The sequence below is a fragment of the Myzus persicae genome, unplaced genomic scaffold (assembly GCF_001856785.1).
Source record: "Myzus persicae strain clone G006 unplaced genomic scaffold, MPER_G0061.0, whole genome shotgun sequence".
Classification (NCBI taxonomy): domain Eukaryota; kingdom Metazoa; phylum Arthropoda; class Insecta; order Hemiptera; family Aphididae; genus Myzus; species Myzus persicae.
In genome coordinates, this window is record NW_019103995.1 from 114,323 (window position 1) to 136,390 (window position 22,068).

The 22,068-nt window shown below is 30.7% G+C and overlaps 1 protein-coding gene across 3 annotated transcripts; it reads left to right on the forward strand.

Moving 5' to 3' along the window:
- Nucleotides 1–318: 318 nt before the first annotated feature.
- On the forward strand, nt 319–20,137 carry LOC111037387 (UDP-glucuronosyltransferase 1-5-like). 3 transcript variants are annotated; one of them, XM_022319928.1, is made up of 5 exons: nt 319–915; nt 3,091–3,936; nt 19,014–19,233; nt 19,305–19,524; nt 19,604–20,137. In XM_022319928.1, exons 1-5 carry the CDS (start codon nt 847–849, stop codon nt 19,887–19,889), a joined length of 1,641 nt encoding a protein of 546 aa, XP_022175620.1. In that variant the 5' UTR covers nt 319–846; the 3' UTR covers nt 19,890–20,137. The 3 variants fall into 3 exon arrangements, with proteins under 3 accessions (XP_022175620.1, XP_022175622.1, XP_022175621.1); XM_022319930.1 differs by having other exon boundaries at nt 322–919; XM_022319929.1 differs by lacking the exons at nt 319–915; nt 3,091–3,936 and adding an exon at nt 12,042–13,392.
- Nucleotides 20,138–22,068: the final 1,931 nt, after the last annotated feature.

A 22,068-nucleotide genomic window follows, 5' to 3' on the forward strand; every position in this document is an offset into this window, starting at 1 on the left:
ATTTGAAAGCAACAGAACCAAACCTCACATGAAGACAGCAATGCACACGAGTTTGCTGAAGGAGTCAGTAATCCGCTGGTGTGATGGGACGCACCCTTTAACCGCTGCGGTTATCCCAATGCTAGGTGGATCACGCCACTACTTTCATCATTCATTTGAGGTGGACACGTATGTCGATTATCGCGGTAACGGCACGGACGTCACCATGACGGATGTTAATATATGGAGAACGCGCTGTTGTTTCTGTTTGCCCAGCCGTCGTTCTGCGGTCATGTTGTCGTTAATGTAGCAAACGTTTCGTGTGTGATTTCACAAACCAGTTGCTGCCACGGGATGTCAGTGTGTATGACCTGTTGATCCAACAAATATGTTCGGGAAATGTATTGCTTAAAAGTAAAAAATATCCACGCACCACTCGGTATTTTGAAAACTCGGTGCCCTTGAGTCCTGTTCGACATGGAACTGCTGAGCAGCGAGCACGTGTCGTACGTGTCCCGCCAGCTCGGCGTTTGCTCGTTTACAGCGCCGCCGTGGCTGTATCCTCGTATCGTGACTGCCACGTTCGGTCACTATACGGTAACCTGTCCGTCGAGTCGTGTCACACCTGTTAGCAAAGGGTATGTCGAGGTTGACACGTTCTACTAGCGGCTGCATGACCATATGTTCATATATAAAGCATATTAATAATATACAGTATACACATGACACGGTACACCCTTTACACACATTACGGTATTTTCGGCGCACGTCAAACGACCACCCTACAACCTCTGACCATCCGAAAAACCAGCCTGGTGATCGTCATCACGCAACACGTAACTGAACCCTTCAGACCCATGTCGGTGAATGGAGTGGATGTTGGCGAATTGGCGATGTACTCTTGACCGTTCCACAACTGCTACAGCTCAAGTACAAGTACGTGAGTAATCGCCACCATATTACTATGTATTTATATTTTCTAATGTTGCATTTGATACATTTATGGGTTAGGTATAGTTGTGTAATTATATGTTTAAACATATACCTATTAATCCTGCGAAGCATTTCTTATGAAAGAATCCCGCTGACGTTGTGATGAAAACTCTCATCACGGAAAAATTGAATATGTACATACAATATTTTAAATTCTCTTCTACTGATTCCCACATATTATTATCATAGAAGTTCGGTATAGATTTAATTTCAATTCTAACGTTTCAGGATATAGCCTGAAAGGTACATTTTATTTAAATACTAAAACATTACAAAATACGCACCTACGAAAATCGTATAATATTATGTAAGTACATTGTAAAAATATAAAAAAAGTATTTTTAGGAATTAACTTTTACATAACTATTGTTTTTTTTTTTAACAATGTTTTGTTTTAACAAGTAATATATTTCGGATTCAATACATCCTCACTGAATTTGATTCATTTTTTTTAGGGGATCGGGGGCAATTTTTTACTGGTCAAAGTTACTCATATAGGTGAGTGCTTTGCCCCCACAATCCCAAAAATATTACCATAAACTATAATTCTTACAAAAATTAAACACAAATATTAGTTAAAATAATATTATAATTCAGTTAGTATACCAAATATATACATAATCATAAAGTATCCATAATTATTTAGATATCTATATCAATTTTCTAATATTTTTCTATGTTTAACTATGAGAGTTTTTTTATTATTCACATAGATGAGAAAACAAGTTTGTAAGTTGCAACTTGCAACTGAGCTAATTTACTAATTATTAAAAATTTTAAAAAGTTAAGGAATATATTTTTAATTATTGTTTTCTTTAAAACAGCACAATTTATTTTATTTTTGGCAGTTACCGATTGTACATTACTGGTTTGGCCTTTTGGCAACCGTCGTCTCCGACAAATATTGATTTTAGACGGATACAAAATGCTAAAACAGTAATGTACAACTTCAAAGATAATTCAAATTTCAAATGTATGAAACACTTATTCGATTGTATACAAATATTTCAAGTTAAAATTGCATCAAATAATTTTTTAAAAATACATTAAAAATTAATATTAATCAGGTTGTAAGTTAAAAACCTGTAAGTTGTATGTATTATCTTCATAATACTTTAAATTAGAATAATTGTCCAGTGCCTTACGCCCCTACCTAATTATTTTGGGACACTAAAACCATAGAATTTTTAACAGTCGAGTTAATATAGATATATTATAATATTATAATACTATATTAGAGTTTGTCTTGCTTTTATTTTAAATTACAACTTTTTTTTTTTTACTAATCTTTATAAATAAAATCTATTGATCATAAAATTGGTTATACAAATACATAATATATTAAACAAAACCATTTAATTTAAATTTATATAACCGAGAAAGTATTTGTTGGTAAGCAAATTTATAATATTAACTATCCATAGAAAAAACTATTTTTTTTTTTTTGTAAAAGTTGGATATTATGTAATTATTTATGTGTTATGGGTAATACATTTTATTATGTTTGCATGAGTACTTACTGAATAAGGACACTTATTTTACTGTTCTACAACATGACGACTTCATGACTTCACACCGATTGATGCATATAAACCATTAATTTTAAATTGTTCGTTTTTATTATATTATTGATCTAAAATAATAAGTTTTACCTTTCACTCTGTATATAATATTATGAAAATGGTTCTTTCTTGGGAAGATAAATAATATTTTTTGATGTAAAATAAAAATGTATAATCATTATAAATAATTTACAAACGCGTGGCATTATGTATAAAATAATATCTAACCTTTAGTCAATACCCGTGATAATATTCCATGTAGTTCGTACACCTAAATAAACAGATAACACTCAGACTCAGTAATTACAATAATGTGCTGAGTCAAAAATTCAGTAATTTGAACATATCCGTCGAAAAACGTTCGAATAAGGACCGTTAAAAAAATCCAGATTAAACAAAATCACAAAACCGAGTAAAAACAGAAACAATTTTAAACCTTAATAAAAACCTTCTCAGTTCTCACCCACCCTCATGAAACACTTGAACGAGTACAATATTTCATGCTGAGGTGTAATACGCAATGCTATAATAACTATTTTCGCAACAATATTGGTAGGTGGCAAGTATGCTTCTGGTTACAAAACAGTGCACCGTCGTGGCCTTAACCTTCGCTGTTTTGTGTGCGGTCGTGCCCCCTTTGACGGCCGTTAACGTGCTCGCCATCGAACCATTGCCAGCTCGGAGCCATTGGACGTTTATGCGGGCCGTGCTCATAGCGATGGCCACCGGTGGCCGTGGTCACAACGTAACGGCGTACACACCGTTCGCTTCATCGTCGGCGATCACTGATGGCGTCTGCAACGGCGGCCCGATCGGTTGCGGGTACGTGGAAATACCGTTGCGGCTTGGCGTACCGGACAAGGTCGCGCTGGACGTGCAGAGAGCCATCGCCGATTTCGCCGACCAATGGCGGTTCGTGGGAATCGCTGTGGACAAGAGTCAGACTGCTTGTGGCCTGCTGGACCGGATGGCAGCCGCCGGCCACTTTTCCGGCGTCCGGTACGACGTGGTGGTCGTCGAGCTCGTGTCGTCCGAGTGCACGTCCCGCGTGTCCGGCGCCCTAGGCGAAGTGCCCCTCGTGTACGTTTTTCCGTCACCGATAGCCTCGTGGGTGGAGGCAAAAGCGTTAGGTACTAGCCCCGGCCCGTCGTATGCCAGCCGTCTGTTCGCCCGGTACGCGAAGCCCGACACTTTAGCCAGGCGACTGGAGAATGCGTACGGCTGGACTGTGATGGCAGCGTTACAATGGTTTCACGAGCGAGGTGACGATCAGGCCGGTTACCGCAAGCCTGCCGTCACGTTCGTCAACACGGATCTGACTGTGGAAAAATCTGTGCCCGTCGTTCAGAACATGATAGGCATCGGAGGTGTTCACCTGCCGCCGCCTGAACCAATACCGTCGGTAAGTGGAGTCGTTCCTTATTGCTTTTGTTTGAAGTTTGATGTTACTAAAGTCTTAGTCTAAATAATATTATTTTACGATTGAATTAAAAAATACAATTTTTATACTTTTAAGTTGTAACACATATTTTTAACTGATTTAACTGTCAAACAAATCAAATCGATTCACTATAAGAATATTAATTATTAAAATATTTTTTTCGTCGTTTTAGTAATTTTATTTAGATTTATTAACTTATAATGTCATATAACAGTATAATATTAAAAACGATCTGATTAGATTCAGCTGAACAATACATGTATATTTTAGCAGTTAGTAACTATACAATAGTTGTAATGAATGAATTAGAAATATGTAGTTATGAAATAGCCCCAGCGAAAAGATGCTGGCATCCAGGTTGGTACATGCCTTTACCTAAAAGGAGAGATGGTAAACGCCTGCAAATGCAGGTTATCTCCTACATTGACATTGTGTTAACTCTTACGCCTGATAGTGTTAGCTCCCATGCAAGTTTTTATTGAATGAAATTTTAAAATAATATGATTTCTATAAGATAAACATATTATTTTTTAAATATCACTTTCGTAGTTTTATAAATACATTAGTACATATTATTCAAAAAGCAATTCAGGAATATAATAAAAACACATGCATCGTTCCGCTCAGGACAAAAAATAAAAACAATATAATGTTGAAAAAACCCAAAATAGTTAAATATAAAAATTATTTAATTACCCCAGACATATTCTAGAAGATACTGATATAACTGTTTGGTGAATATATTAAATATCTGTAGATATTTATTTTTGAATTATCTCTAAAAATGATGACTCAAACATATTATTATGTTAACTAAATATTATTTATCAGACGTGAATGCAGGAGGGTAAGGTGCTTTAGACCCAGGTCATTGGAAATGTTATATCTTATAATATAGTATATCAGTAGTGCAGCCAGAAATTTTCGATGAAGGAGCCATTATACTGGTTTAAACATAGAGAATTCGACTAGGTAAGGAAATATATATGGTATATGTGTACTATTAATAATACGATTCAAACGGAGGGGGGTCCGGACCCGGTGACCACCACAGTTTACGTCTCTGTATTATGTATTCATATAAATAATAAATAATTCAAGTCTTAAAATATAAATAAAATTGTTAAGATTGTTATTATGTCTTATTTATTTCGTTATATATAATCTATATAATGTACTTAAATTATAATTGTATTTTTTTCAGAAAAAATGTAGCCCCTTACCACTTTAGATCTCTAGATTAGGGCTGTTATTTAATATTCCAATATTTCTCTGCAAAAGTGAAAATGTAATAAGAGTTGTAATTTTTTCCACTACAGGCCCAGATTTTTGGGACATTCTAAACTTCTGTAATCAAGATTTTTACTTTATGCTGAAAAAGGTTCGTGTAAGATATTACACTATTTTTTATCTACTGGTAAAAAAAGTAATTCGTGTAGGACTGTAGGAGCTTACATTTAGCATATACTGATATACTTAAGTACATATTATCGTCTACCAAGTGTTCATTTTAAAACCACTTTTAGATATGCAATGTTTCAAGAATTTCGGATGGCCTATTATGGTTATTCTGAAAATTATCATGCCATTTTTACCGATATTCTAATATAATTATTACCATTTATGAGTGTAAATAATTTATAAATTATGATCAATAGTTTTGATTTGTGCTACCGCGGGTACTCACATACTGCTCATCATTAAAATCAGATCATAATTTTTAATTAATGTTGATAAATATGTTATATAGGAAGGTATTTTATTATAATGTTATATATTATTACATACGTAATGCAATAAGTATTTACAAAGTTCAAAACACTACTTGAACTGAAAATACAATTTTGTATTAAGCATTATGATTTTTTGTCGACAAAATAATAAATTATATATTGAATGAAAAGAAATAACCTATAATTAGGATATTATCTATAAAATAAATAAATTAAAATAATTAAAGGCAAGAATCTAATTTACTTATTGGCTTTTTATTGATAGTTAAACGATAATAGTGATAGGATAAGGTTTAGTAGTAAACATTTTGTCGGTGAACTTAAAATAAAAGCCTAATTGACTCATATATGAAGAGATTAAACCAAAGTTTAGTTAACTGAGTCAGAGGTTGGAATTTTTAGACGCTCTACACCTGTACCTCAATTAAAGTTGGAAATATATTTATAATTAAATAAATATGTATAATATATATACACAAACACATATAAATGTTAAAGAAATAATAATATTTGCTATTATATGGGACAATATCGATTTTAATATCCCAGGTACTAAGATTGCAAGATAACATTTTACGAATGTTAAAATAATGTTATTATTTAAATTATATTATTATGCAAGCTGAACGTGAAACGTTTCACTCGTTATAAATTAAATGACCATGGATATAACATTTCTTATACTCTGTTATATGTAATTACGTATGTAAACTGCACATATTTTTAATACAGTAATTTGGGTGGTTTTGACCAGAATATAAAATACAGTTAAAAATTAAATACAATTAATAATCATAATAACAGTTTCATTTTCTGTATCCCTATACAAACAAACAAAAATATTTGCTTTTGGTAAGTCAATGTCAACATATCCCCGATAAGCCTCTTTAAAATGTAAAATTTAAAAATTTGGTTTTGAGGTGCACATTCTCAAATACGAGTATAGCCGTATAGGAATAATAGGATTACCTATATGAACCAAATTTTAGAACTATGAGTGATGTGATAGATTGGTTACACAAACACAAACATTGCCTTTTAATAGCATAAATAAACATTCAGATTTAATCATATTTCGATTGGAAAAATGTTATATGTAAATTATGAGTGGGGTGAACTATATTATACAATATTTTATAATATTTTGTTCATACATGGTGAAGCTCAGGACTAAAAAGAAAAGACAAAACAATTTTAAACAGCTTTCGAATAATTCATACATTTGTAACGCACAACCACGTGGCTAGAAATGACCCATCCGCATTCAAATAACGTGTAGTGGATTACAATTGCACATCCTACTAGAATACCAAAAATATGACGAAGGAACAAACATCAATACACCACATGTCACAACAAATAAGAGAAGTACTCTACAACCCTATCTCCAATCCAATGTTAATACTATAAATTAATTATCTAAAATAAATTAAATTATGCAACTTAATTTAAACCAAATGGACATTTAAAAATATAAACTATTAATTACAAAAGTATAAAGTTATAAAAAAAGTTTAATGTAAACTAATGTCCTTACACGTTGATGTTATTTAGATCAATAAAAAAAAAAATATATATATAATAGAGTATTACAGTACTCGAAGAAGGACAAATGGACGCGGCCGTTTGGACGTGGGGACAATTGGACGTCAAAAAAGTATAATCAACATTTTAAATTAGTAAATAAAATTAATAATTAATAAATTATATTTATTATAATATTTATGCGTCAAACAAAAATGAATATACAAATTATTCATTATATAAAATATTAAAATTAAAAATGTATCCAAAACAATTTTTTAATACAATTACTGGTACACCAGCAGTTAAAATATGATATCAAAAAAAGTTATTTATAATAATTATCATAATACGTCCAAAATACAATATTTAAAATATCTAAAAAGTTTATTTTTTATATTAATGAATTAAATGATTAAAATGTAATAATAATATCGATAAGGTTCGATATTATACGATACCATTATATTATGAACATATAATATCAATGGTTTTATAATTTATAAGCATAAACCAGAACAATTTTTTTCAATTTTTTTAAATATATTTTGATGATGATCTATTATAATAATACTATATTTATTTAATTTTTATATTTTTTTTTACGTCCAATTGTCCCCACGTCCAAACACTCCAAACGGCTACGTCCATTTGTCCTAGATCGTATAGTACTATATTATGTTATAATATTTTTTTAAAAGTGGACAAGTGGGTGAACAACATTTTCAATTTTCACCTCCTAAGAACAGATGCTGATTTCAAAAATCGGAGTATTTTAACTATCACTAATGTTCATTGCAGAGAAAAAAAACATCTTTGTAAATGAAATACATTCATTACCTACGCTCAGAATCTAGAATCATTTAAACATTTCGTTGTTTATTGATAGCATAATAGGTATTCACGATTTAAATATTCATACATTATTTGGATTCTACATTAACAATAAAGTATTAATAAATACAAAGTATTATTTAAACAATTTATATTATATTATCATTTTGTTATTAACGGTGTCATATAATAATGATTTATATGGTAAATATTTCGATACATACTAATTGTCTTTGATAATCTCTTAATAAAAAAAAAATATTTTTGAGTGGTGAGGGACTTCCCACCAGGGAATATTCTCCTACCTATAAACACCCTCCAAGTCTTAAGGAATCTGTTGGTTTAACTTTTATTGATAAAGGTCAGTAGATTTTGAGTTTTTTTAACTTTGGATGAACCAACATCCACTTTTTGCAGTACCTATAACCAGACTTCACCAGTGAAAAAATGAGATGAACAATTCGCTTGTGGCAGATTGGATATGACTTGGTATAAATCGAAAGTGGTTTAAACTACTCTTTAAACTTTCCTGATATCTTTAAGAACAATTTGAAGTTTTCACAGAATCGGTCAAGTAGTTTTTGAGTATATAAGCTACTAGTATACTACAACATAGCTACAACTATCATGTTTGTTTTAAGATACCAATTCTTTATTCGAGACCGTAAAGAGAAATTGTATGCATGCTTTATTTACCGTATTTACCAATGGCAACCATTAATAACAAAAAAAAATAATAATTTCTACAAATAATTTCTTCTAGGTATTATTATTATAATCTTTAAAATGTAACTAATGGCAACCATTTACTACGTAAACAAAAAAAATTTTGTTATTCGTTGTAAATTTCAAATTATTTGTATGTAGTTGTGAAAAGACCTCTTCTGGTCAACTTTTCAAATTTTTCTTTTCGTAAGAAACTTACTTGGATAATTTCCGAACATTACGATATAGCCTTATCGTCCTAGTTATTTTCAAATGATAACCAACGAACAGCATTTTATTTTTAATTTGATTTATAAATAGATTATTATATGCTACGATTAATGGTAATGTGTAATCAATATATTTTACGAAATATTTTTTGTAAAGAATGATTTATCATTGAATTCAAATTTAAAATATCCTATTTTATGTCCAGCTAGACACGTTCGACACCTCCGTGCAGTAGATCATTACTTATTAGCACTTTTTTTTTTCTTTAAATATTACCTATACAAATATCAAATCCATAACTTGTGCTTATTGTAAAATAATCATTTACTAGTTTACTAATATTAATAATCAATGCCCACTGTTCGTACTCATACTTATTTATTATCGTTATAATATTAAAGGTATTATGTATAATAGTCTGTAGAAACAGTTTTGTATAGTCTCTTTTGAATTCTGTAAACTATAGAGTACAGACATATTTTGACATATCAACCCTACTCTCTACTTGTGGATAGTAACAGTATTATTCATTGTTTAATCATTGTTGCTTGTTCTTGTGGAATGCCTGTGTTTGGGTTTTAATTCTAAAAATAAGAGAAACAAATATAATATCGAGTTTATACAAAAACAAATGTGCACCATGCACACGACGAAACATAAGTAATGAAAATGTGTTCCCTGTTGTGAGAGCGAATATTACAACAGCCAATAGGAATGCAGTGCGACATAGAAGATGTAGTGCAGGGGAAGCTAAAGTTTTTGTCGAGAGTGGTTGAAAAAAAGAATAATAATATATAAATATAACAGGTCTTTATGAACAAAGAAAAGTGGATTAATAATATCGGAAACATTATAAATAAAGTTAATTTTGTTTGTTTTTAAAGAAACGACCATAATGTATGTAAATCGATCATAGTAAAATTCAAGAAACTACGAAATCAAGGCTATCACAAGCCTATTACATTTTTTTTATTATTATATTACCAATGACCAAGGCTGAGCATTAACGAGTTAAAAAGTTAAAGTTAGTTGGTTTTGACTAAGTTACATAATGAATTACTTATTTTTCAATAGTAATTTCTAACGTAACGAGTAAATTATTGTTTCTCATGTTATCCAGTAGCCAGTCTGTAAAATACGAGTTATTCAATGCTATTGTTTTTTTCCTAACACCACAGATTATAAATAGAAACGTTATAGGGGAAACTGCGTTATTTAGAAAAGAAAAATATAACGATTTACTCAGTTTAACTAATTTGTATATTTTAGTGCTCATTAATAATTATCAATTAATAGTTTATTAGATACTGTTTATTATATTTTTATCCATTCGTAGAATTACTGTTGAATTGAATAATATTTGATATTAGTAGGTAATTAATTATCCTCTTAACATTAATTAAATTATTATAAGCTAGCTGTGGACCATCAGGTAGACAAATACATAAAAAATTGTTACAATCACTAAGTATAGTAATTTAATATTTACAAAGGTGATCAGTGGGTACCACTCCTGCTATACCGTAGTAATCTAGCATGCCATTGTAATGGATGTGTTAAATTTGAAATTAACGATAAATCAATGAATTCGAAAAACCTTTGTCTGAGAGAGAAAACAAATATTGAGCTGACATACTCTTGAAAGTAGTTAGGTATTATTTTATTCATTAATTATCAATTTGTAGCCACACTGGTGTCCTGGAAACTATATGATCGTCTACCTTAAATAGTTCTGTAAGAATTTAAGTCTTCCATTTAAAAGTCAATTAATTCCAAAAAAAATGTTTACCAAAATGAGGTTTACCACCTCTTTCCATCGGTTCTCGAATCATTTAATGTAAGACACTCATCATTTCAGAAAACACAAATGTTTTTGAAAATATTTCTTTTACGTAATTTTAAGTTGTTACAAAATATTTTTGGGAAAAAATTTAATTTTCACTATTTTTATCGTTATTAGTTTTTACTCTTTTGCATGACAACATTTTTTGATATTCCAAAGCAGAATATTACTCCGAAACATTTTTTAGAGTGCCTCTGTATCACTCTACACCACTCATCAAAAATTTAAACAGGTAGGTACTTACTTTTTTTTATTTTCAAAAATATTACAATCTGCTTACATAAATAAAAATAATAAGTAACTATGGGATGACAGAAAAAAATATATATACCATGAAACTAATGGAGAGAATATCATTCACTGAATGGCAATCAGTATAACAGAACTTAAGGAAACCAATACTTAAGTACTAATAATTCATGTACTACTCATCCAAAATTCGATTCTTATTCTTCAAAGTACTCAAAAAAATATTTTGCTTTGGAAATAGAGAATTAAGAATGTATACTGTATAGTGGCAAAGTTCCTATAGTGCTTATATAATAGTATAACATTATGTACTTAAATATCTAATACTCTCTAAGTATAGGGAAAATAAATACAATTAACATAACATACTATAATAACGTATACTATTATTTTATTATACGAAGGCCTTTTACATAATATTATTGTATACTTACTTCATAAATTATTATGTTAGAACCCGATAGTATAGTTTCTTATGAAGTTTTAAATGTATTTGGAAAGAAATATTTCTGTTTAAAATATAGTATTTATCATCTTAAAATTATAGTAACAATTATTACAATAATTACTACATGAATAATACGAAACAACTTCTATACTGTTATATTTATATGACTAAGTCTATAATTATAGGTAAGTATGTGAAAAACTGATATATTACGTACCTATATAAAATACAAGGTAGATATTATAATGTTATAAATATGTACATACATTGTGCATCTTAACGTTTATACACATTGTACATTTCAACGAAATTAAGTAACTATAAAGAAAATATGCTCAATAATACAAATCAATTAAAAATATCCACTAATTCCACTGTAATATTTTATTTTTAATCTAATTTATAAACTATATAATGAGATTCGTTTATCTTTCCTAATCTATTCAAAATTGTCAGTGATAATTGAAAGCACATGTGTGCTTATTGCGATGTTGTTCGCTGCCCTGTCAAAATTATAATCTGACTAGCGAATTTCACAGTTGGACATAATAAAACTGTGTAATCTACTAATTATTGTGATAAAATTATTGCAAAAGGTCAAAACACTAAATGATAAAATGGCAAAGACCACAAAAATACTAAAGCGAGGTGAGCACAATACTGACCTGTAAACAATTTAGAAAAATTATTCTATCGAGTGAGTGTGGGTAGAGGGGAGAAAAAATAATAAATACCCACACTGTGGCTATTGTCGGTTTTTAAAAGTCGTACCAAGTAAACTACCGTTGTCGATCTCGCGCAGTGCAAATCGCTCAGTACATCAAAAACATACTTCGTCACCGGTACGCTATAATATTGTCTATATTGTCTACATTATTATACTAAACGCTCGTAGCATATTATCGTATAGCAGTGGACGGTATACGGTATACATCATTAGCCGATTCGGTGCAATACGATCTACAGATAAATATTTATATTAAAGTCAAACATAAGGCATTAACGGAGCGATCATGACCCGACAATCATGGTGTGGACTCGCGGCCCTCTGTCTGCTGGTGGCCGCCTCCGGTTGGCCGCGGCCCGCCGACGCCGCCCGAGTGCTAGCCATCGAGACGGTGGCCGCCAAGAGCCACTGGAACTTCATGAGGGGCGTACTGCACGCCCTGGCGGACCACGGCCACCTGGTGAAGGTTTACACCCCGTTCCCGGACCCTGGGAGGCCGGCCACCGTCGGCTACACGGAGGTGGACACTTCCGCCGAGTTTCGAGGCGACCACACGGACGCCACTACGACTGCCGTCAACATGGACGCCTCCGTGGTTCCGCTGTTTGCCCGGCCGTCTTTCATGTTGCCGTTCATAGCCAACGGCAGCCGCCGCGTGTGCGACACCATGAACCGGTTGCTACAACCGGACGTCGGCGCTTACGACATATTCGTTACGGAACCATTGAGCAGCGAGTGCGTGTCGCACGCGGCCCGCCAACTCGGCGTTCCGCTCGTTTACGTCGTGCCCGCGCCGCTGCTGCCCTGGATCGAGACGGGCGCGTTCGGCCACTACGCGAACCCTGCGGTCGTGCCACATCTGTTCTCCGCGTACGCCGTGCCCAGCACTTTTTACCAGCGTCTGCAAAACGTGGCCATGCATCTGCACACCGTCTACGTGAACTACCGGTACACTAGTACCGCGGCAGCCGCCGAACAGCGGCCCTACGACTTGGCTCCACCCGTTAAACCGGCACTGGTATTCGTCAACACGCACTACGTTACCGAACCGTCGAGACCAGTGCCGTTGAACCGCGTGGACGTCGGAGGCATTCATTTGACCGCTCCTCAACAGCTACCGGCCGTAAGTACGAGTCACCCCGTGCTGTAGTCGGCACCATTTTTTTTTAAATTTTCTGTGGTCGAAATATTATTGCGTTTATGTCATATTTTGTTCAGTAGTTTAACTTAAATTAAAAACACCAATGTATATTGTGGTGTACGAATTTCGAGCACAACGGTTTGCCAAATTGGATATTATTACCGCAAATATAATGTGTTTCGATTCACGTTTATAGTTTTACTTACTGTTCTAAAAAATATTCATCGATTCCGCTCTAATGATGGTTGTAGAATATAGAGGTAAAATTGGTTAAGAAGATGACCAGACGCGGGTGAGCTTTCTTCAACACTTCAAAAACGCAGTAGGTCATGGATGAAGGTATACCTACATAGTCGTATATAGGTGACGCCCGGTGAAGATCTGACTGAAACGAACTTAAATATAGTCGTGTAATATGCAGACATCTTAGTCGTCGTCTTAGCTTGGTAGGAGTAAGGTTAGGATAATGGTGATTCAAGTTATGCAATTAAACAAAAAACACCTAAGATATTGATAACACACTTAAACTATCTAGTCTAGTTTGATAATGTTTTGACTTTTTACAATCTTATTTACTTATTAGACATTTTGATTTCAATAAAACCACGTAAACTACAGTAATCGCTATACTCGAATGCGAATAGTAAACACTAAACACTATACAAAGTAGTAGGCATGATAGGTATACTATAGATATAGGTACTATAACTGTCTATAAGTAGTAGCAGATGAAAGATGTGTAAGACTAATAAAACTTTTTTTTTTATTATGGCTTTAAGTAACAACTAATATAGCTCAACAATTATATAAACTAATAAAACTTATAAAATCATTAAATATAATGAATAGTGACGGAAATGTTTACATTATCAAATAGTAGTTTTTCAATAAAAACTATTAAATAGGGTGAAAGACTTTTATAGAACCATAGAACAGTATAATGATATTTTGTATTGATTGAGAGGCTGCCACCTATGAGTTTTTATTTTTTAAGGGTGGTGGGTGAGTGGGTGTGTAGGACGTAGGTAATGGCCAACAGGTGATAATTTAGTATTAACTATATTATAGTTCCTATTTTAGTAAAAACTAAAAACTATGCCAAGTTGTTATAAACATTACAGCGAATTCCTTTATCTCGTTGTTGAGGCTCTATGGTAGGTAAAATATTAAACTAGTCTCTGAAAAATTTCAAGTTCACCACACCAGTAGGCCACTTTCTATGTTATCATGATTACTATTTAGTATTTTAATTATATATTTTGTATTAATAATAATTAGATAATTATGTGCTTTTTATACAATTGTTAGACAGCATATACCGGTCACGGTCAAATATACTATAGGTATGTACTAAACTACTAGAGGCAGCATTGGTGGGAGTCATAAATATTATTCTTAGTATGTAAATAAATAGCTTTTTTTGTTCATATGTTTTAAAATATCTTTGTTCATCAATTTGTTCGATTGGCATACAATAAACGTCAGTAGCTGGTATATTTAAAATCTAATATATATATATATATATAATATATATACATAATTAAAATTGAATAGTTATAATAATAGTATACAATAAAAATACTTTTGTTTATGTCTTAAAATAATAATAACAATAAACTTCAATATTTAACCAATTACACAGTAATCAACTGATCAAAATATAAATTTAAATTTAAAATATAAAATTTATAAATCGTTATTATATATATAATATATAAATAAGTATAAAGCTTTTAATCGGGGCTCTAAACTTTATGTGCTTAAAATCTTAAAAATATGCTCATTCATATGCACCAAAAAATACATGAAGTCCCGAGCCCTGCTTATAATAAACTATAATTCAAGTACAAATGTATATTTTGACGTTAAAAATAATGAGCGCAATTGGTATACTGGCCATAAAATATAAGCAGCGCTGCAATTGATAGGGAGTTTCCCGATATTACACTTATTTAATGTCCGGGGTGCATCCAAAATAAGTTATCGCCCGAATGCGTCCCAAGAAAAAAGATCCTATTTTTGGCCCTCATCCGCGTCCCAGTTTATTTTAAGTTACTCAAGCCGCTTCGCGCTCGGGTTAAACTCAGCGCCGCAATTACCTGGGGCGCTGGGGGTGCACAGTACCCCTAAAAGGACCCCATTATTATAACCCTTTTCAGACATTAAGGTTTGAAATAGGGGGCCAAAAAATTTAACTCGCAGCTTAACACATTCATCTCTAGTTGCATCAGCACAGAGTGAACCACGAAACGGTTACCTATTATTATTTTGATTCATATATTTTAAGTTAAGGCAAGTGTATACTAATATTTTATAATATTTTTTTTTGTGTCTGCTTATAACTCAATTTTACATTATTTGAAAATTAAAAACAAGAGTAACTACTTGTTTTTTATGGCATTGCGTCAGTTCACTACTCACACTTATAGACCTAAATGAGTCGTAATCGTGTTCTATTATGATCGAAGTTAAAATAAAATTCGGTTTCCATACCACAGTATTCATTGTAAAAATTACGCATATAATTGTTCAACATTAGACTATCAAAACCTACTATCGATTCTGTCTCTTAAAAGTTTTGGCTGCGGACCAAAGGACACACTTAGGGTATTCAATATAATAATTTTGTCGATAAGATTGTGGATGCATTCAAGCTGTGAGAAATAAAAAAATTAAAAATTGGATGCACTCAGTGGAATATGCCCAATTGCAGTTAAAAGTATTCTTAGTCAGTTATAGTGATATCACAAATGTACTACATGTTGGAATGCCGGATTAACCAAAACCCACCTGCAATGCACTACTGTACTAGGAGATGGATAGTTCCAACATCGATTAAAAAATATACTTAAAATAAAATGTTATTCGTAGGTAGTTACTTCGTATAAACGTTTAAATAAATTCGAATGATGTTTTCTCGATGCCATTAAAAATGAAAATGCCAATAGTTTTCTTGAGTATATACTATAAATAACAGACGTATAAATATATGGCTATTGGCTACTTAACTGGGTGAAACACCCCGTCTAATATCACTCCACGAACGTGGTACAATCGAACAAACATTTTAAATTCTCCACTATACTGAGACCCACATAATATTATTATAACAGTGTGATTTAAATATTATTTTGTTTCTACCATAGACACTAAATAATGGATCTAGCCTGAAAGGTGTTATTTTAAACTTTAAAATACTAAAAAATAATAAACTGGCTAAGTGGTGAAACGAGACTGGTTAGGCTGACGAATGTCAAGCAGGCCGAACGATTATTATACATTTTGTTTACTATACAAAATAGTTATACATATATATATAGCTTTACTCCGTGATATTACAGAATGGATAAAAGATGACACGCGCATCTATGATATATGTATAGTATATACTATATAATACTATACGTAATATTATAATTATAAAAATATGAAAACTGTAATGGTGTTCCACACCATTACAATACTCCCCTTTTATTTTAATTTAGTTGATTTAAGTGTTATATATATTTTTGGTTACTAAAGTATAATGGTATCATAATTAGTTTTTCGGCTTCCCCCCGTTTGTTTGCTTTTGCAATGCGCTCAATACAGTAGTATAATGTATATATATATATATATATGTATATGTTAACAAAGTAAAGGATTTATAATTGTACATATTGTCCCAAGACATTGAAGTGTCAAATTTAAGGAGGACGATGGGTAGATCACCTGACGCCTACCCTTTGATAATTGGGCTTTGGTTTTTTTTATTATAATAAATGTAGCCTGTAGGTATCTATAAACTAAAGTCTACAGATAGGTAAATAATATAGACTATAATAATACAATTTCAAATTAGCTCTACTGAAAATAAACAACGAACAGAACTGTTAAATAAGATGCACTCCCTGAATTAAGAATTTTATAAAAAACTATTATCAAAATCCCTTCTTGTCGTATAAACAACTAAGATACTTCCGAGTTCAAATACTCTACTGCATGAACATAACATTCCATTTTAAAAGGAAACACGTAGGTAATAAACTTTGATTGTTATAGATTCTTAAGTGGAAATGTAGAAATGGCCTCGCGGGTAGTGAAGACAAACTTTCAAACACTTTATTGGTGTACACGACGAACCCATAGGTTAAGTGTCCAATTGTTATGAAACAAATTAATATCGGTAGTTTTTCGTCGAATAAAGAAAAAAATATTGCATATAACAAACTTTTTATTTGATAATAGTACCCTTATATGCAGTGGAGTAATTTTGTTGTGTTTGTGGGAAAAGATATGACATTATTTTTTAAATTGTACCTATATAATCCCCTAAGACAATTTCTATATGTATCATAATTACCTTCTAATACCGTAGCAATCTATGTATAATACAAGAAAAATGTTTTTGTATAAATGTATGTATACATGGAAGCAAATAAATGATTTTCAACTTAGGGGGTAATTTTTGATTTCATAATATTTGTAAATAACAATTTACAACAAAATAACTAAAATTGTTATTCTTCATTAAAATAATATATAATTACATCCAAGTTTGAACTTAAAATGTCTTTAAAGAAAAAATGTGTTTATATTGTATTTTTAGATTTTTTGGTTACAGAATGAACTACTTTTATTACACTTTTAAATTGTCTATTATTCTTATCTATTCGTTATCTTATACCTTACATTTTAAACATTATCATGTATAGAAAATGATAAAATAAACATTTTAAGTTAGCATTTTTACAAAATTTGTCAAAATGAAAGACATTTGCAAATTATTTTATAGTTAAACATTAAAAAAATTTTGAATTTATAAATAAGGATAACAAAATTCAATACAAGATTTCTCATAAATAGTTCATACTGTAACCTAAAAATCTATAATCCTTTTCACAACATTTTTTAATAGAAATACAATTTAAAATTTAGACGAAATTAGACAAATAAACAAACAGTAACGATTTTAGTTATTTTGTTGTAATTTAAAATATTATTCATGGCCTCATGGATACTTGAAACTCGTTACGTACATATATTATTATACTTTAACACAATTTTGTAATTTAGTCGCAATGACAATTTCCAATGTAATGTTATTGGCGAAAATCAATTCAACCTACATTAACAAACCATGTTACTAATTGTAAAATAAATTATATTAATATAATAATAAACAGTAATATTTCATGTTTTATACTTATACTTTTATACAATAACTGATTGCTTAATATTTAAGAAGTTTTCACCTTGAAAATTCCAAAAAAGAACCATCCAGCAAAAGCACAGAAGTAGGTGTTTGTATTATCTATTCTGTGGTATTATGGATATTGATATTTTGTATATTTTTATATATTATATTATTATATTATCGCCTAAGCGCTAAATATGAACTGAGAAAATCTCTTGTCCAATAGCCTCTTGAATATTCTTGCAGGATTTCAAGGGTATAGTGATTGAGAAGATCGATTTTTTTTAATGGGTTTGACTGGTTGTGTGTATGCAGGTTATGGGATTTAAAATATTAATTACTTTATATTAAAGTATTGATATATAATTGATTGTTATATATTATAATATTATATGAATTTGTTGATGTTAATTATGAATATTTACAGGATATTTTAAAATTTATCGAGGAATCACCAAATGGAGTTATTTTCTTTACATTCGGTACTGTAGTTGCATTGTCAACATTACCGGACCATATTCAAATTGCTTTCAAAAACGCATTAGCCGAAGTTCCTCAAAGAGTGTTGTTGAAATATGAAGGAGAAATGACGGATAAACCCAAAAACGTGATGACAAGCAAATGGTTGCCCCAACGAGATATATTGAGTATGATGTGATAAATTAAAAATATTATCTTGCAATTAAACAGCAATACTTCATATTATTATTGTACATAGTGCATCCAAATGTAAAGTTATTCATCGGTCATGGAGGTATATCGGGTGTCTATGAGGCTGTGGACGCGGGTGTCCCAGTCCTAGGATTCCCTTTGTTCTATGATCAACCGAGAAACGTGGCAAATTTGGTTGATGCGGGTATGGCGTTGTCTATGGACTTGTTTTCAGTGACCAAAGATACACTTTTAAATGCTATCAATGAAATTATCAACAATGAGACGTAAGTGGATATACAAAAAAAAATCGAAATATATAATTTCAATTGTAAAATCTTATAATTTAATATTAATTATTTCCAGTTACTCAAAAAATGCTAAAATTACATCGGAACTATTTAAAGATCGACCAATGTCACCGGCCGAATCGGTTGTTTACTGGACGGAATACGTTATTCGTCACAAAGGCGCACCGCATTTGAAATCTCACGCCCTCAATTTGACATGGTATCAATATTTTTTGTTGGATGTTATAGCAGTTGCATTACTACTTATCATATCAGTTTGCTACATTGTATTCAAAACATTGCAGTTGATAAAAAAACTTATTTTTAAATCATCATCAAAATCGAAATCTAAACCGGATTAATTTAAATGAATTCTGTATTAGTCTGTGTTTTAAAATGTGACATATTATATAAATAAGTTCTTGCACATCACTCTTTTAAATATTTTTCCTCATAAGGTTTCATGTTTTCAAATAGTTGCACTAAAATCACGTAGCCTTTAACTTTGTCTAATCATAAATTATGTCTATAATGTCCATAGAAAAAAAATTATTATGGTTTGTTTAGTTATAAATTATATTGTCATATGATTGTGTAATATAATGCGATGGAAGATTTACTATTAGTTTAATAATTAATAAATAAAATATTAAAATAATTTTAAAATTGAATTACTTTAAAAAAATTACTAACAATAGGTAACTTAGTTGGATATTAAAACTTATAAGTTATTAGATTATAACTTTATTGCATAATGTGTGTATTGTTTAACGCCATCTACGAGCAGTTTAAAAAAAAATTAAGATTGACACAATATTATTGCTTATACGCAAGATAGCGCAATATATACATATTTTATTTGAAATTCAACAGTTATTGTGAAGAAACAAAATACCCACGATTTAGGTTCATTTGAAAAATATTTCACATTTTACATTTGAAATATTTTCAATGTATTTTAGAATATGGTCCCAATTCCTACTTGTTTATGTTACTACTTGGGTTTATACATTGTATATATAAATGTATAATACTTAAATGTTTATAGTTTTTCGGAAAATTATAAAAACACTGAATAATCACAGAATTCATATATTATACTGCTAAGTACAGAAGTCTCATAGCTTATTATTTTCTGTGTATTCAAAAAATAATAAGTACCTATATTAATTAAAAAATATACATGTAAATTAATTATAATTAACGCTGTAAGATTAAGTTTTAACTAACTATCTACAAATAATTCATTATTAGTTTTGACATTCCCTAGGTACCTATATGAAATAAAAACATGTCCCAAACAATAATTTATCACCAACCAGATTTTTCTTGACAAATTCCTGCGGACGCCCTTGTAAGGACTTAAGATTTGAAAACGAATACTGTTAGAGTCTGAGCAGAGCGATGAATTTATTTATGTTACAATGAAGTATGTTTTTTTGTTTCTGTCTCTATCATCACCATTTGAGACAGGAAAAATGATTAGGTTTTCTATTTCAGTATATTTTTTCGTAATATAGTAAATCTAGACATTTTGTTGGTACTAACGTTTAAAAAAAAAGAAAAGTTAAGCGTCAATTCACAACATAATTTATGAGAGTCTGAAATTAGAATTTTTACAAAATTCGTTAAAATCATGAAAATGTGCAAAACTATTTTGAGTTACAAATTCATACAGTATTAGTAATTTGTAAGTAAAACAATGATTTTATATGCTGAATTCAAATTAAAAACATTCATTGCTGGTGACCCTTACGCTAATGTAGGTATAGCAGAAATGAATATACTTTCACACCATTTTTTTTTTTTTTAATTATAGATAGATTATAATTCTTATGTGCAAATGTATTTATGGTTATATAATCGATAAAATCTCAAAGGGGATTGCTTCAAACTGGAAATGGCTGAATGAAGTTGAATTACTTTTGTTTTTATTTTATTTTTTATATTAATCAATACATTTACCTATCAATAAATTATTTGCCAGAGGTAGGTATTAAGTGATTGAGAACTTATAAGAATTCATAGGTAAGTACTATTATTATTTGTATCAATGTTATGCAATTTTTTAACATTAAAAATAATAAATTAAACGTATTTTACATTAAAAGTGCTTTTTTTTAAATTTATAGTGCTTAAAATAAATTCCGAACCCTGTGTACTACTTAATATTGGCTAATAACTACTTTACTTATAAATAGGTCGACACATCGGTAGGTAATACACATATTGTTTCAATTTTATTTAAAAATAAATTCAACTATAAATCAAATAATCTATAAGTTTATTTTGGGTCAATTATTTTTATAATCTATGGCAAAGGTTAGGTTACACATCTATGATTTGCTTATCCAAACATAGGCTTGTAGATTGTAGATTACCTATATTATATTACAAATAATTTTAAATTTTTTGATTAGTAAATAGTAACGAGTGAATGAGTGGCCAACACGATAAAACAAAATATATTTTATTTTATTTATCTTATATGTGTACAATAAAACTGATGAAATTATCAGGATGTGATTAAATTATAAAATT